Raw genomic sequence first — 17,005 nt, 5'->3', positions numbered from 1 at the left:
AAAGGACCCCATACCCCTAATCCAATCTTGAAAATGGCAATAATAAGATCTACTCTACAGGACTGTCGCTAGAATTACAGCTAATGTACGTGTAAGGGCTAATTTCAGTTTCTCGATGTTTCTCGATTTAAGTTTCACTTAGCATTTCTCAACAGGGAGACTCTTGGCTTTTTCAGCAGAGCAGTTTTCATGGTATGCGTCTGTCCGGAGCATTGCAGGTTATTAGCATCTCAGTAATATTCCTGCCCCGGCACTGTGACAACAGCAGATACCCACATACAGTCCACAAGGATAAAGATGGTGCCCTCACCAGAGAACCCGTGTGTCCTGACACGTAGCAGGAGCCTTACTAGTGATGGATGCCATTCCTGGTGCCATAGGAACACTTACTTCACAGCTTTGTTCTGCTGCAGAAATACACTCCAGGCAGATCAGACCCTTCCCAGAGGTCACAAGCAGAAACTCCACAGCCCCAGACAGGTCCCAAGACTCTTGCCATCTGGAACAGGGCTGTCATGGCAAACCTGGATGACCGGTCACCATATTGGAGACCTTCGCTCAAACCCAGAGCAACACTTCCAGACACACGCTGCCCAAGAAACAAAACCCTAGAGCATTTTCTGAGGGAAGACCCTTCAGATTCCTGGCCCCATGTGGGCTCACATGTTCTGATTTGTGGCCCATCCAAACTTGTGGTATTTCAGTCAGGCATGTAACAAACATTTAGCAACACCTGCTGTGTGCCAGAGCCTATGCTAAGCACCTTACGTACAGGGTCGTATTTCATCCTCACAACAGCTCTGTGAGATTGATGATATTATCCCCAGTTTACAAATGGAGAAAATCCGGTTCTAAAAGGTTAATTGACTTGGTCATGATCATACAGCCTCTGAGTAAAAAGGCCACTGTCAATCCCGGGTCTGTCCGACTCTGAGTCCATGCTCCTCCCCACCGCTTCCCGGTGATGCTTCCCCAGTGGATGGGGCAGCCTCTGCTAGTGGAGCCCAAACATGGGCAAGGAGGACAGAATGGTGAGCAGCATGGAAAGTTCCATGACAAAGGGTGCACACAGGATACTGGAGGAGCAAAGAGAGGAATGGGGAGCCTGTCCCTGGTTGTGGGAGTCACAGAAGGCTTCCTAAGAGAGCTGACACCTGACCCAAGTCTTAAAGCATGAGTGGGAATGAAGAAATGAAGTGGCCTTGAAGTGAGGGAAGGGGGTTCCCAGCAGATGGGCCAACACATTCCCAGAGGGAGGGTGATCCCAGTGTATTGGGATCAACTTAGAGACAAGGGCAGGAAAGGCCACGATGAGGTCAGACACCTCGAAAGATGCCTAACTGCTTTCTCTGCCAGAGACAAGTCAGCACAGCAGACCCTGTCGCCCTGGTGAGTAACCCAGCTTGTTTTCTTTCAGCCAGGGACAAGTGGTGGCCTTCAGACCCTCAGATCATATCAGAAGGGCTGTATGCGATTGCTGTCGTGCTCAGCTTCTCTCGAATCGCATACATCTTGCCAGCCAACGAAAGTTTTGGACCCCTGCAGATCTCCCTGGGGAGGACCGTGAAAGATATCTTCAAGTTCATGGTCATTTTCATCATGGTATTTGTGGCCTTCATGATTGGGATGTTCAATCTCTACTCCTACTACCGAGGTGCGAAGTACAATCCAGCCTTTACAACGTGAGTACCCCCAGGGCTCTCCTCAGAGGGTCTCCCTGGGCTCCCCGGGAATCCTTCATAGTCTCTGGCAGGTGGCTCCTTACAGAGCCAATGTTTCCTTGGTATTTCTACAAGTTCAGGCAACTTTCTTTAAGGGTGGCTTAGAGTTCAGGTTCTGGATGTGAAAGAATCCAATTTTTAAGTATTAGATCTTCAATTCTTTTGCCACTTAGATGCTGTGCAGCCATGAGCAAGTTCCTTAACTTCTCTGAGCTTTCATTTCCTTATCTTTAAAATAGGGATAAAAATAATACCTGCTTAATGGGGATAGTATAAAGATGCAGAGAGATGATACAGAGGCCACACGGTATGTTTTCAATACACGAAAGGAATTATTATTACTATTATCACTGCATTCACCTATGCTACCTAGAAAACAGAGCCCTGAGCAACTGTCACACACCAACACTTTACTGGAGAAAGGCAGCTGCAATCCAAATGCAGTAAGACTGAAGGAGAAAGGAAAGTTAGTGGAGGAGGAGGGCGAGCGGATAAGGGTGCTGACCCAGCCGCCATCTATCAGAATGCACAACTTGGTCATGACACACTCTCTGGGGAGATTATACAGAAACACCGCATCTCCAAATAGCCCATCAGAATGAGAAATAGACAATTTATCAGCCAGAGCCTTCCCATCTGCTGTCTTCCATTAATCAGACTCGCTCCAGAAGACATGAACTCCCCTACCCCTCCAGGGCAGCCCTGGGGAAGCCAGAGCCACATAGCGTGAGAGGGAGGCATGTGAGTGTGCGTAGCTCAGCAGCTCTGTATGCCCAGCTGGGCAAGCGGGCTCCAGGGCGTGGGCACTGAGCAAGTCCGGCAGCGTCACGTGGTTCAGCAGCAGAGGGGAAGGCTTGGGCAGGGAGGCAAGAGGCACGTGCACAAGCCCGAAGCAAGGCACTGTCGAGCCAACGGACCTTAGGGTCCAGAAGTAGCTGCTGCACACTGAGCAAGACAGGTGCCATAGCCTCCCACATGGAGATGGTACTGGAGTACCCTGAGCCTGTGTCCAAGCAGACCCAGGGCTCCTCCCAGGTGTGGGGGATGCCACGTGGTGTCCTGGAGGACCATCAGTGGCACTGAGTAGTGGTCTAGAAGCAGAGTCAGGCAGACCTGAGCTTCCATCCTGACACAGGTGTTTACTGGCTGATGACCTTATGCCAGGTCAGTTGATTTATCCGTGCCTCTCTGTCCTCACCTGTAAAATGGAAATGACTCCCTGCCTTGTTCATAAATGCCCTTAGGAATAAATAAGGGGTTATGTAAGGGCTAGCACGATATTTCCAGCCTAGGTCGTTCTCCTGCCTGCCCAGGCTCAGAACTCCTCCCTGCCTTCTTCAAGGTCCCACCCAGAATCTTGAGGGAAGGACGGTCACATCTCCAGGCACATGACTCAGCTGGGACCTGCAGTGCTAGCACTCCTGACCTGGGGCCCCAGGAGCCCTGAGGGGCCTAGGATTTGTTTCTTAACAGATGTAAATGGCTGAGCCCAGCCACACAGGTTTCCTGAGCAATTCCCAGCTCACTAAATTCTTCAGGAATGTGAATGACAGAAGACACAGGAGAAACAAAGCCAGGTTCAAGGTGGTAGGGTCAACGTTGGACTGGGAATCTGACCATGTGAACTTGGGCTCCATCTCTCTTGGCCTGGGTGTTCTGTGTGATCTCTCTCCCTGCTCCTCACAGGGAGCCTGCCCTACAGGCCGAGCTGCTCAGAGCATCAGTGTCAGGACACAGGAGAAAATGAAAAGGGTCACGATTTAAGGGCAGGGCTGACCTGGCCATAATTCTCAGGTAGATACAGCTAACCTATACAGTGAAGCTTTGGGATCAGGAAAAGCCATGGGGGGAGGCACCTGGGTGGCTCAGTTAAGAATCTGCCTTATAGGGGCGCCTGGGTGGCTCAGTCAGTTAAGCGGCTGCCTTCGGCTCAGGTCATGATCCCAGGATCCTGGGATAGAGCCCCACATGTGCTCCCTGCTCAGCAGGGAGCCTACTTCTCTCTCTCCCTCTGCCTGCTGCTCCTCCTGCTTGTGTTCACGGTCAAAAAAATAAATAAAATCTTTAAAAAAAAAAAAAGAATCTGCCTTATATATCAGTTAAGTATCAGTTGTTAAGTATCTGGCTTCAGCTCAGGTAATGATCCCAAGGTCCTGGGATCCAGCCCTGCATCAGCCTCCCTGCTCAACAGAAATCCTGCTTCTGCTTCTCCCACCCACCCCTGCTTGTGTTCCCTCTCTCGCTGTCTCTCTCTGTCAGATAAATAAATAAAGTATTTTAAAAAAAAAAAGGAAAAGCCAGGGGGAAAGAGGAAAGCAGAAGACAAGGGCAATACAGTTGGCTTGTCCCAAGTCCTGGGAACCACATGGAGACCTTCTAGACAGAAGGGACCCAACCAAAGAGGACCCAGGTGCCCCAGGATGGGGAAGGAAGGAAAAGGTGTGGGGGCAGCAAGTACGGTAGAGAAAGGATGGGATATTTATGGCCTTGGCAGTTCCTAAAATGGGACGTGCGGCAGCAAGACGGGGTGATTGAACAGGGAAACAGTCAATAGAGCAGTGAGGTGTGGAGGAAAGAATGGATTTTTGTAAATGTCATCTTTTACCTTTTGACTGCTCCCTGGAGCAGGTACCCCTAAGAGATCTTTGATCAGCAGAAAGCCATGTTAGGGTAAATGAGATGTGTGCTCTAGGGGACTCAAACTATTCTGCATGCCAGCTACGCTGATGATAAAATCGAAAGACCAACCCCCTCAGGAGAACGTTTGCTTCAGAGCAACCCATCTCCAGGCCGCCCTGCCGAGCTTGGGATTTTCCCTCTGGCCTTCCTACGGGGGAAGGGGGCTTCTCTCCTGTGGAATTTTGAGCCTGTAGGGTAAGATGGGTGCCCTGTCTGTTTCCACAGAGTCAGAAGATTCAGTCCTCCAGAAGGGAAATTTGGGCTAGAGCACATGGCAGGTATCCTCCCCTCAAGCCCACACCTGTCATGTTGAAGGGCAGCTGGGGATCCTAAAGGCTGTTCCAGAGGCCCCTTCGAAAGTCAGCTGTTAGGAGCTAAGAGACTGCTGTCCCTGAAGACCCCTGCTCACCCAGGGACAGTGCAGTCCCCGTTCAGATCGCAAAAGCCAGTCCCACCTGAATCCCACCAAGTTACAGTGTTATCCCAAAAGAGAGGGGTGGGGACATTCTGGGACCAAAGGAAAGAGAGGAAAAGTCTCTCTACCAACTGCAGACCCTCAGCCCTCAGCCCAGCCCAACTCTGACCCCCAACATGTTCCAGTTCTTCCCTCCCCAACCCAAATTCCCATTCCCTCCATCCAGCAGACCAGTGAGAGGATTAGAAGAAAACAGACAGATTGAACGAATTCTGCCCAGGTATAAACAAACACACGGGATGAACAGCCTTAACTGAGATCACGGGTTCTCCAATCACACCAGACTCATCTGGGAAAATGGCTAAACTGGGGACTTCCCAGGCCTCACTCTCTAGAGAGTCTAATTGCAATAATTAGGGTAGGGCCTGGAAGTCTGGGTGAACAAGCCACTTGGGGGGCTCTGCGAAGGTGGTCCTAGGGCTAGATAGTGACCTTGACTGATGCTATCCAACCTCATCTTTACTCACACGGAGAGAAAGAGGCCACTCTCGGCTATACACATTTCAGAGACAAAAGGCTTGTTCACCCAAGGGAGTGTCTTCCTAGGAGACTTCCAGCTCTGCAGGTGGGATTTGCCTTTGTAAGTTCAAGTCAGAACAGGTAGCCAGATCCAGCATCGAGCAAGCTCCGGACAGTCAGAGTCTGTGAACCGTTCCCAACTTGTCAGCCTCCGTCCACTTCAGAACCAAGGGCGCTCTCGAAGATCTGGGTTATTTTTCTCAGCCGCTGTGCCGGGGGCTGGCTGAAGGAGGGCAAGGATGTGAGTGCCTGGGTCATTGGCTGGTGAGCTGGGCCTGTCTGGGCATGACAGATTGTGCACCTGCTGGCAGCTCATTATCCCCAAGTAGCTTCTGTGAGACACTGCAAATGTCCAAAGGGGAGGGAGAGACGGCGCTCAGACAAGTTTTATGCTCTCACAGTGCAAAATCAAAGTATCCCACGACAGGGGTCAGGAAGCGGAGAGAAAGCTGAGCAAGACGCCAGCCAGACACTGCTCTTTCTTGAGGAAATTCTTTAAGTTTTTGATTCTGTTAGGAATTTTGTTCGCATTAAGAACGTATCTTTGACTTCATCGTGGAAGTCTGTAGACAAAGAGGATTTGCCTTTTGAGGGGGTCATTTGGGGATTTTCAGCCTAGAAACTCATGAAAACCGTGGGGTCCCAGCACTGTGGTTATGGTGTTAGAAAAAGAGAGACAGGGGAGATGGGGATGGCTCCGTCGGCTGGGTGTTTGACTCTTGATCTCAGCTCAAGTCTTGATCTCAGAGTCGTGAGTTCAGGCCCCCCAATGGGCTCTGTGCTGGGCATGGAGACTACTTTAGAAAAAAAGAAAAAGAGAGAGACAAAAAATCCTCGGCTTGTGGATGAAATGCAGCTTGGGATGAATGTGTACAAAAGGGGTAGCCTTCCCTCTACTCTGATGGTGACCATGGCAGGACAGGTGCACAGAGAAGAACCGGAGGGACTGGGGCACCCCCCAAGGAGGTGACCCAGAGCAGGGACGTGAAGGGCTTTCTGACACCACTCACGACTCACAACGGGCTCCTGGTCTCCCCCTTTGGGTGAACTTGGCCTCCCCTAGTTCATTCTGACTGGACAGTAAATGGGGGAACTGCCTCCCCAAAAGTGAGCCAGCCAGCCTTTTCCGCCAGGCTGTTGTGGAGTCAGCTTCACAGCACAGCTGGGTTGAGACTTTTCTAATCAAAAATAATACCTCTCCTAAGGTTATTCTGTCTCCCTAGGAATCATTTTAATGGAAGGAGCTTCAGCAGTGCTAAGCAAAACTGGAAGCTTCCGTTTTCCATGACAGTTATGGAAAGTTTGCACCTTCTATAAAGGGCGAGACTCATTTGGCCACCAGGAGCAGGAGGCGCTGATTCAGCTCCCCCAGCACTGCAAAGCCACAGAAAGCCAGCTCCTCCTTCCCATGAATTTGGGTGGAGGGGGGCCCTGGGGCAGGGGGAGAAGTTCTGGCAGGCCTGCCCACACATGGCCCAGCAATGCTGTCTCACCCTGTTGTTGAACAACTCCTTGAACGCACACGTGATCTGCTCTCTCACTTCCTCCTCCAAACTGTGGAATGACAGATATCCACCACCAGAAAGCTAAGACTCGGAGAGATACTAGACTGGCCCAAATCCCAGAGCCAAGGAGGGGATTTGAACCCAGATCTGCATGACTCCTGTCCTCCACATTTTGACCTGCAATTCCCAAGAGTGGGATCCCCACTCGCACAGCAAAGCCTCTGCTCTAAAATGGAGGGGGCGGGGGTCTCTTGAAAAGTTGGGTCACTTTCTTGCAGCACAAAATTCTAAAGAAGAGCGTGCTGAATTCAGATGTGGTTATCACTGAAAACCTACGTACCTTGTCTCTAAATACGCAGCCTGAGCTTGTCCCCCGGGTAAAGTAGGTTTCTATCCCAAAGTGTGCTCTTTTGATTGACAGCTACGCAAAGCCGAGTTCTGTGTTTACCCTGGGGTCACAGGGATTAATTGATAAGACAATCCTCTCCTCCCTGAAGAGCTTGTAGACAAGTGGAGGATTCGGAAACACATAGCCTCAGTTGTTACAACCACGTGATCATCATCAGCGGGTACTGGGGCAGCACGGTGAGGAAGAAGCACTGAACACCGACTGGCAGAGTCAGGGAAGGCTTCATGGAGGAGGTGGCCATGGAGGGTCTTGGAGGATGACTTGGAGGGTATCCTAGCCTGCGAAGGGGGTAAAGGAGCAGAGGATTTTTGGAGAATGGCCGGTAAGCAGGAGTTTGGGGAAAAGAGGGAAGATTATATAAGGTAATCCAGGAGGATCCAGATTCTGAAGGGTGTTAGGATCCTGAGAGGGAGTTAGAGTCTCTGCTAAGACCTTTTTAAAAGAAGATCTGCCTTTGGGGAGTGTGCTGGGGCAACTGTGCGAAGGATGGACTGGAAAGGGTGGGAGGGGAAGCCCCAGCTCGAGATTTTATTGTGACTAAAGCCAGTCACAGCTCCTCCCCTCATGGAACTAGCAGACTGGTTGGGAAGACAGATGTTAATCAAAAAAATCATAGAATGAGCGCATGTTTATAAACTGAGATGTTCTGAAAGAAGGGAACTTGAGAGAAAGGCAGCTCCCAATTGTGGGGAACGTGGTCTATTGGGTGGCTGGGAGAGGGAGCCACATGAGAGAGGACAGGACCCCAAGGAGTGGCGATGGCATGGAGAAGGGACACTGAGGAGGCTGGAGTGGAGATGTGGTGACTGACTGATGTGGGGGTTGAGAGGGAAGGAGGATGTTTTCAGGCTTTTGACACTGGGAAGGCCCCAGAAGGATCTGGGAGAGACAATCTGAAGGAGCATATGATGGGAAGAAAGCCAAGGTCCTTGGTGATTCAGGGGAGAAAGTGGAGCTTTAACCTTCCGCGGGACCTGTATGCAGCAGAGCTAAAGGCAAACACTCAGATTCAGGTTCACACTTGGTGTCTTCGGTGAAGTTCGTGTCCTACAGGCTGGAGCAACTGGAGGGTCTTGAGAAGGAAGGCCCCCTGCTTAGCACCGGGGTCCAAGCAGACACTTGCTAAAGGAACAACATAGGCTCTTCAGCTAAAAATGCCATACTGTGCTTTGCAAACAAAAGATTCTGAAATTTCCCTGGCCCATGGAAGAGAAAAAAAAAGGAAATAAGTGAGACAGATGAGCCATACGAGCCCCAAGGTATCGCTAAGGGAGTGATGAACCAGGGGGGCGTCCTGACAGCCAAGAGCCGTATTGCCAAGAAGGATCTGACTGCAGAGGAGGGCCCTACAAGGGCTGCAGAGTCTGGATCCCATTGCCAGCCCTAGTAAAACTCACTATAACCAAGGGCTAGGTAAGAGAAACCAAGGAAAGGTCACATTGTGGCATGGCAAGACCACAGTTGACTACCATGTTCTTGGGGTAGAACACGCTGCCCATGTCTGTCAGTGGGAACCGGGAGTGGAACCAGCCTAAAGGGCTTCAGAGGGGACAGAGTCTTCTGGGTCTGTGTTGAAATCTGGGCATCTCTGATACAGAAGGGTTACAACATAGTTTACTGCATTTTGAAAGTTAGAATTTTGCCTTTCATCATTTAAATGCAAGCTAGGTATAAGGATTTGGGGGAATAAGGGAGCTTATTACAGCTGCTATCATGAGGAGACAATAGTAGGAAGGTCCTTACACATGGCAGAGCAGGCAGCTGTGATCATGGAAGGGTGTCTGGCTCAGGCTCAGAGAGCCTGGGCATCTGGAAATGACCATTGTGTGTCAAAAAAGGCATTTGAGTCTAACATAAGTCCTCATCTTGGCATAATTCTCCAGGAAGTGATAAAAATATAGCTCTTTTCCTGGACTAGTTCAGAAGAATGATTACGCCTGTTACAGCAGGCATTCCACTATCATATAATATGTATTTATGTCCTTTCCTCATGTTATTCATGACATAAAATTTTAAAAGCCTGGTACCTTTAAGCTTCTGCAACAGGCCGAGAGTCCACAATTCATGAGGGAATGGCTTGATGGTACCCAGAAAACGTGCTCTCTTCGATGATGTCTTCACAGAACACTTTAAGGCCCTGCCCCGCATCCTCCATCTTGTTCTCAGACTGATTGTTGCCACCTTCATGGGGAGAAAGCCCTACCTTTTTATCAATAACATTCCATTCTAGGATGGAAATGGGGTCAGACTATCCTTCCTCAAAGTGAAAGAATGATAGGAGACCAGGCTGTTCAGGGTTAGCTCCAGAAATATTATCACAAGTATAGTTCTTGGGCAGGCCTGAAGCCAGCCGGCTAAGACCAAGTCACCTCGTGCCTAGTTTCTCAGGATTCAATCCTTCACTGACCAAAAATGTTGACTGAGTCCCTACTACCAGCAAGGCATTATCCATCACCAATGACAGAGCCATGTGCCAGTCAGCAGGCCCAGCCCTCATGGAAGTCACACTCCTCCGTGAACAGAAAAAGAGGGACAAGAGGCTGAAGATAGTTTAAAGACTAAACAAAGAGACAGAGGTCATTATAGATTAGGTACTGAGGGTTAGGAAAGAAGTAAAAACACTGAGCAGAAGAATAACGAGGGAGGCCTCCTTCAGCCAAAATGTCAGACAGGAGCTACCTGAGCTGGTGACAGTCAAGTTTACCCCCAGTGCATGAGGAGGCTGAGGCGGCAGCCACGCAGAGACAACAGGGAAAGGGCCCTCCAGGCTGAAGAAGTGCTGAGATGTGGCAGTCTGGAGCCAGTGGGGCTATGTGAGTGGAGGCGGGGTGCCAGGAGTCTCACTAGGAGGGGCCCTGAGGCCTCCCAGATGACAGGAGAGACTGTCAGCCCTGGGAAAGCCACTCAAGGAGAGGGCCAAGGTCTGACTGCTTTTTTCAAAGGGTTATGCTGAGAGTTGACTGTGAGAGTCTTTCAGCCTGACCCTGGGGCTTCCTTGCAATTCAGAAAGAAAGAAAAAACTAATGCTAATAATAAGTGTTATTATTATGCTAATAATAACACTGATGGCACATGTGTTACATGCCAGGCAGTCGTCTTTCATGCACTTCCCAAGCAATCAATTAACTCCTTGAATCATCACAACACCCCTGTGAAGGAGAGATTGTAGTTTTCCCATCGTACAGCTAGATAAACAGAGGCCCCGGGAGAGGTTGGGACGTGACCTGAAGCCCACATGCAAAGCCAGCTTTGCCTGACAGAGAAAGTGAGTTCTGAGGGCCTCACCAGAGCCCCACCCTGAACCTGGGATCAAGGACCCCCCCATTCATTCATCAGAGTCTACTGAGCGCTTCCAATGGTGCTCCATTCTGCACCAGGGTCTGGAGCTAATGGCGAAGAAAACACAGCTCTGCCCTCGGAGGAGCGAGCGGGTCCCCAGGCATCCCTGAAGGAATAAATCTGGGCTGCACAGGCTTTGTGCACCCCTGTTCCTTGGCACTGATCTGGGGGCAAGCCTCCTCTCCTTCTGGACACACTGAATCCAACTCCTCATTTAGGAGCCGGGATAAGCCAAGAGGTCCTTTAGGGAACACAAGCTTGCGGGGCCCAAAGGCCAAGCCTCAGGCTTCCTCAGGCACTTGCCTCTCTGTGCCACCCTTTGAGCCCGGCCTGGGTGCTCTGGGTCTACGGGTCCAGGCGTTAGGGAACCCTGGGGCTCTGGTGGGGTCTCTGTATATTTCAAGCACTGTCCTTCATCATCCCAGCCTGGATGCTGGGATGCTAGCCTCCCTCTTAATTTTAGCCTGCTATGCGCAGATGGGGGTAGGTAATCGAACTGTTTTAGGGGGAAGTGGGGAGGCAGAGTTCCCACACCAGGGGGAGGGCATCATGGCATTCTGAAGCAGCAGCAATTTTCCTAACAATTGCCCCCAAGCCCTCTACTTGTTGATCAGTTTGTTCTCTGAGACCCATACACAACCGCCTCTTTGGGCAACGTGTTATTAAAGCCCCATTATCCAGGCGAGACGGGCCTGGGAGAGCGCTCATTACCAGGTCCCCGCCTTCTGCCTGACAGATCAGCCCCAACCTTCTCCCCCCACACACCCCCGCACAGTGGGAGCAGTGTGAATCACAGCCCTATTCAACATCACTCACAGGAGCTCTCCCTCTCTTCCTTCACTAGGAGCACTGCTTAGGCTAGGGCTGCCTACTGACTCCACTTTCCAGTCCCTTCCACATACAAGCCAAGAGTCAAATGTCACAAGACAGCCTGGGCTGGAGAAGTCAGAAAGAGGATTTGCACAAAATCAAGGGTTTGTGATGATCTTTGCAGGTGGGAAGGAAGATTGGCTTGTTCAGTGAGGTCAATGGCATCTGAATGATTTAGCTCCATTCAGCCCTGCCTGGCGGCCCTGGAGGGGCCAACGGGGCTGGGTGTGATCCTGGGTGAGACCAGGCAGGCAGGCTTGCCTACTCCAGGCTTTCAGCGTTCTGTTACCCTGCTGGGTTTGCTTTAGGTGGGACCTCCACCTCATTTAATCTTGACAGCAACTTCCTAGGAAGGCACATCTATTTCCTTTCATAGGTGAGTAAACAGAGACTCAAAGAGGTTTGGTAACATGGCCAGATGCCCACAGCCAGGTCGTAGTGGAGCTGGGATTTGAACCCAGGCATGCACCTGTGCTATTCTCACTCCTCCGACTATGTTCCTGAAGCTTCCCATGATTGACACAGCTGAAGGAGTCTGTGACTAACTCTGTAGGTAGCCAGAGGGGTTAGGAGGAGGACATGGAGCCCGTGACCACTATCCCTTTGAGTAAAGAACCTCACATTTAGCCTTGAGACCCACTGGTTGACAGTAAGGGTTTTTTGTGAGACAAGTAGCTTCATGGTGATTATCAGCTAAGCCAGTTCCAAAGATACTTTCTTCCTAAAAGGCAGCACCCACCCTCCAGTGACTGGCCTTCTCCCCCATGCCCTGGGTCCCATAGCTCCTGAAAATTGTGGGTGATAATTAATTCATGACTCAGGGAGCATCGTGACCTCACAAGATATTGAGGCCAGCTCCAGTGCCCAAGCTCTTGGCATTAGTAGCATACTATTTGGCTCCTTTCCAAGGCCAGCCTTCTCTCTGAGAATATATTATGGTAGGTTTCCAAGGTCAAAGTAACACAGCCTTTTCCCACTCAGGGCAGTGAGGACAAGTTTATTTCCTACCACATATTAAACGAGAGGATGCCACTAGCATGACACTTCAAGTTAATTATGGAGCTCTAGTCACCCTAAAAAGCATCAAGTTTCCATAGAAGTTTCTTTCCCCCCTTTTTTTCCTCCTGCTAAGATGTCTGTCATTTTCATATTAATTAATAAGATCTCTTTATATAAGAAGACCCCCAGTATCTGACACTGTCATGTGTATTGGAGATACAAATTCTTTTCTCACTTGGTCTTTTGCCCTACATTGTTAGTTATTACATCTTTGTTGTATATGAGTGAAGTTTTATGTGGTCAAATCCCTCCATCTTTCCCTTTCTGGCTTCTGAAACCTCTTCCAGCCTAATATTATATAAATAGCAATATTTTAGTCTAGCCTTCTATTGTGTCGTTTTTAAACATTGAGCTCTTCAATTCCACTCAGAATTTAGTTGTATAGGTGGAGCTATGGATAAAATTCTGTACTGCCTGCCATTTAGCCCAGCTAACTGTGCATAACTCAGCCCATGAGGTCCCTTCTGAGAGACAATGACAACAAAATTAGTCTATTGGGTTAGTCCAGATCACATCAAGAGGGGTAAACGAAAGACCCAATCAATGGTGGGTCTAGCCATTGAGGATGATTCAAGCCAGTAGACCTGGCTTTACTTTAAAGGAGGTCTTTGCTATGATGACCCATTTTGCCCCATAATAAGAGGACAGAGGGATATAGATAGTCCTGAAAGAGCTTACAAGAGATTATTAAAAATGCATACTTTGGCTAAGAAAGACCCCTTCCTGCCCAGTTGGGTGCATGTGTTACTGCTCTGGAGGGGGTCACTTTCACTCTGGAAATCCCAGGCTCAGAGTGAGTCTGAGCCTCTTGTAATTAGTTACTCCTGTAGGTCATAGCCAAATTCAGGTCTGGAGGTTAATCCTTGATCTATAGACTAGAAATGAAACAGGTGTAAAGATTGTCCAGAAGCCATATAACAAACCTAAAGAATTCATATTCCAAGTGGGGGAGGGGTGGTTGTGGAGGGAGGGGAACCAAAGGAGGGGGAGCTAAGCCATGCATTTAGGGATCTGTGAATGTTCTTTTATCGTAACACACACTGCTTAGTGGGCTGTCTCTGCCTTCTTTAGATTATTCTGTTACACAAAATGCCCAAGTGAAGCCACCAAGGATAAAACAGAGCTTAGTGGCAAAATGCACAGCCAGAAGCAAATGAGAAAGAAAAAAAAAAAAATACACTCCGAATCTAGGCCATTTTCCCTAATCAAAATTCAGAGAATTTTCCCTGAAAGTTCTGTAATTGCTTGCTCCATTTGTGTCAGCCAAAGGTTTGTGGGGTTTTCCAAGGGAAGCAAGGGAAGATGAATTTCTGTAAAGCATCACTCAGCTGCATACATTATCTGTTTTGTACAGCGCCCATGGTAAGTGCGTCACCTGGGACCAGGGCCTGCCTGCCCAGTCCCTTGCTCAGATCGTGTGCCCTCCAGTTTCCCACTGATCCAGCTAGGAAGGGAACAACTGTCAGAGAAATCACATCCTGCTGTCCCCTTCCAGTTTGGGACTGGGGCCGTTCTGGAGTCTCTCTGCCACTGTTCCTTTCCACTAGGATGATAACCAAAAGCTCCCTTCTTAACAGAAGCCAATACCTGTAGAGAATCGTGGCCAGTGATGGAATGGCATCTTTTTCACACAAAATGGATCTCACCCAAGAAGGCAGTGTGTTCCCCTGTTTCTGAGAATGGCATCAGGAGCTGGGGCTCTAGAGAAATGCTGGATACTCAGTAATGACTTCCAAACTCCCAAAGAAATTCCTCCTTATTTAAAGTAAAATGAATCAAATATTCCAAGTATTCCAAAGTTTTCAGAGACACCGGAAACACACAATAACAACACAAACCCACTTCAGTTTTCAGTTTTCAGACTCTGAGATGCATTGGGACTGAGTCAAACAGCTGGCTAGACACACACATACACATACGCCCACATGTACTCACACACAGGAGAGCCGAAGATTCACGCAAGTTAGAGCTGGATTTTGTAGCCAAAGTGACAAGTGCTAGTATTTTTGTACATCTTGTCAGATAAATACCAATCCTTAAGAAATGCTGGTATTTTTTTTTTTTTTTTGAGATCTAGCTAAACCTGGCCACTTGTGGGTGAGTGCTGAAAACATGAAATGTTAAAGAGGAAAAAAGAAAGTGCTGTCTCATAATGTACCCCAAATCCGGATGCAAACCAAAAACACTGTATAATAACCATTTAGATGTTAGCGGATGCCCGGGGGCTTTCTAAACCACCCAACCAAAACCCAGCTTTCTGATAGGATTCTCTGTTGGAAACCTGATGTGGGGTCCTTACCACAAAGTACAGATGGTAAAACATGCTTGGGTCTTCATCTTAAAGCTAGCGGATCCTGACAAGTTCACAGTCTCTAAAGAGTCAAAGAGCAGTGTCCAAAAAGCCAGACCTCCCCACACACTCCCCTGCCAGCATGCGCAGAGGCTACCTTGAGTGAGCTGCGCAGCGAGTGTAGACAACTGCCTGCTGAATTTGAACAAGATGGACACACAAAAGTCACACTGCTCATGATTCGACTCTCGTTGAAAGGATATGAGATGTGTGGCTGGCCTCACTCCCCAGAGCCAGGGGGTGGGGAAGTGTAGTAGTTAGGAGCACCTGCTTTTGGAGATCCTAAACATGCCTGGGTCTGCACCCCACTTTCCAGCCAGATGTGACTGGAGGGGATAAAGCTCTGAGTGCCCATGCCTCTGTCTGTAAATGGAGGTAATAAGCAAGCCTGGCACGGAGATGGTCATGAGGCTTAAGGTCCTGCTTGTGACCAGCGATGCAGCTTCCATCCGGGGACACCATCCTCTCCCCACTGCCCATGGGGCTGGGTGGTCTGAGATCCTCAAGAGACTATTTTAGGAAGGGCGTGGCTGATAACAAACATTTGACCTGCTGGTTCATTTTAAATGTTTAATTAATTACAAGATAAAAGTGACACCACAGCCAGGAGTCCCAATAAATGGACTGAAAGGAAAAGAAAGAGCCTTCCCTCTATGCTAGTTTTTTGAAGTCTTCCTAGAAATCTGAATATTATTTCAGAAGACAGGCACTGCCAGCCAGCCCAGCCCCACCGCAGGGTAACCACCAAAGTCTGGGACTTCCCTGTGAAAAGTGTCAGCAGATGCAAACTGCCTGAAGGGATTGTCTCTCCTTACAGGGTTGAAGAAAGTTTTAAAACCTTATTCTGGTCCATCTTTGGCTTGTCTGAAGTGATCTCGGTGGTGCTGAAATACGACCACAAGTTCATCGAGAACATCGGCTACGTCCTCTACGGCGTCTACAACGTCACCATGGTCGTAGTGCTGCTCAATATGCTCATAGCCATGATCAACAACTCGTATCAGGAGATTGAGGTAAGGTCAGCTCACTGAACTTGTCCTCCCTCCCTTGGTTCCATCTACATGGCTGTTTGAAGCAACGAGAGTAATGACATTAGCAGCTCCTGTGTTACTAAATGTGAAACCAGGGGGCGCCTGGAGGGCTTGCTGGGTTAAGCATCTGACTCTTGGCTCAGGTCATGATCTCAGGATGGTGAGATCGAGTCCCGCGTCGGGCTCTGCGCTGGGCAGGGAGCCTGCTCGGGATTCTCTCTCTCTCTCTCTATCGCTTTTTCAAAAAAAAAAAAAAGTGAAGTCAGAACAGCACACAACCAGCATGCTTATCACACTGCCCCCAGGAGCCCTTTTGGTCAACGTGCCACATGGCAGAGTGGCCCCCCACACCAAGTGGCCCAACCACAGCTGAGAGAATCAGGATGGTAAATCTTTCCTCTTCTACATGTCTCCTCGAGACAGCATGCCAGTGGCCCATGGCCAATCAGAATGACTGTATCTTTCAGCCAACATCCCCTTTGCCTCTTGCATGTTATTTATTAAATACCTACTGTATGCAACGTCCATGCCTGGCACTGGTGACACAAAGATGACTAAGACAGTCCCTGCCCTGTAACAACTCAGTTCCTTGAGACAAACAGATATATCGATGAGCAAACTCCACTGCCCTGGGCCCAGTGCAACCAGAGCAGTCCTACCAGGTACACAAGCTACAAAAGCAGAGAAGATTCCAGAGGTGAGGCCTGAAGGCCATTCAAAGAGTGATACAACGTTGCCAAATAGCTCAGGGAGGAGTTCAGGAGACAATTTATCAAAATCTGAAATGCATAAGCCATAAACTGTTGATAACAGCCTTGCTTGGAAGAACAAGAAATTAAGAACAAACTAAACGAGCATTCACAGGAATCTAGTGAAACATTATGATGCATCTGAACAGGAGAACAGTGCTCGACTTCAGGAAGGACAAAGATGTTCTTCATACACTGGACGACAGACCTACCAGTTAGCGTTTAAATGAAAAAAATCAAGTTGCAGAACAGTGTTCATAGTGTGCTCTCCCTTGTGTAGCAAAGGAAGAAAAGGGCAT

The 17,005-nt window shown here is 49.1% G+C and overlaps 1 protein-coding gene across 1 annotated transcript in view; it reads left to right on the top strand.

The window, feature by feature from the left end:
- The window catches only part of TRPC7 (transient receptor potential cation channel subfamily C member 7), a 146,456-nt gene that overhangs the window by 115,533 nt on the left and 13,918 nt on the right, over nt 1-17,005 (top strand). The window contains exons 7-8 of the mRNA XM_047731519.1: nt 1,418-1,682; nt 15,744-15,939. Coding sequence (XP_047587475.1) covers nt 1,418-1,682; nt 15,744-15,939 — 461 coding nt within the window. The remainder of the gene's footprint in view (nt 1-1,417; nt 1,683-15,743; nt 15,940-17,005) is intronic.

This window comes from Lutra lutra, chromosome 5 (assembly GCF_902655055.1).
Source record: "Lutra lutra chromosome 5, mLutLut1.2, whole genome shotgun sequence".
NCBI lineage: Eukaryota > Metazoa > Chordata > Mammalia > Carnivora > Mustelidae > Lutra > Lutra lutra.
This window is presented reverse-complemented; position numbering and strand designations above follow the sequence as displayed.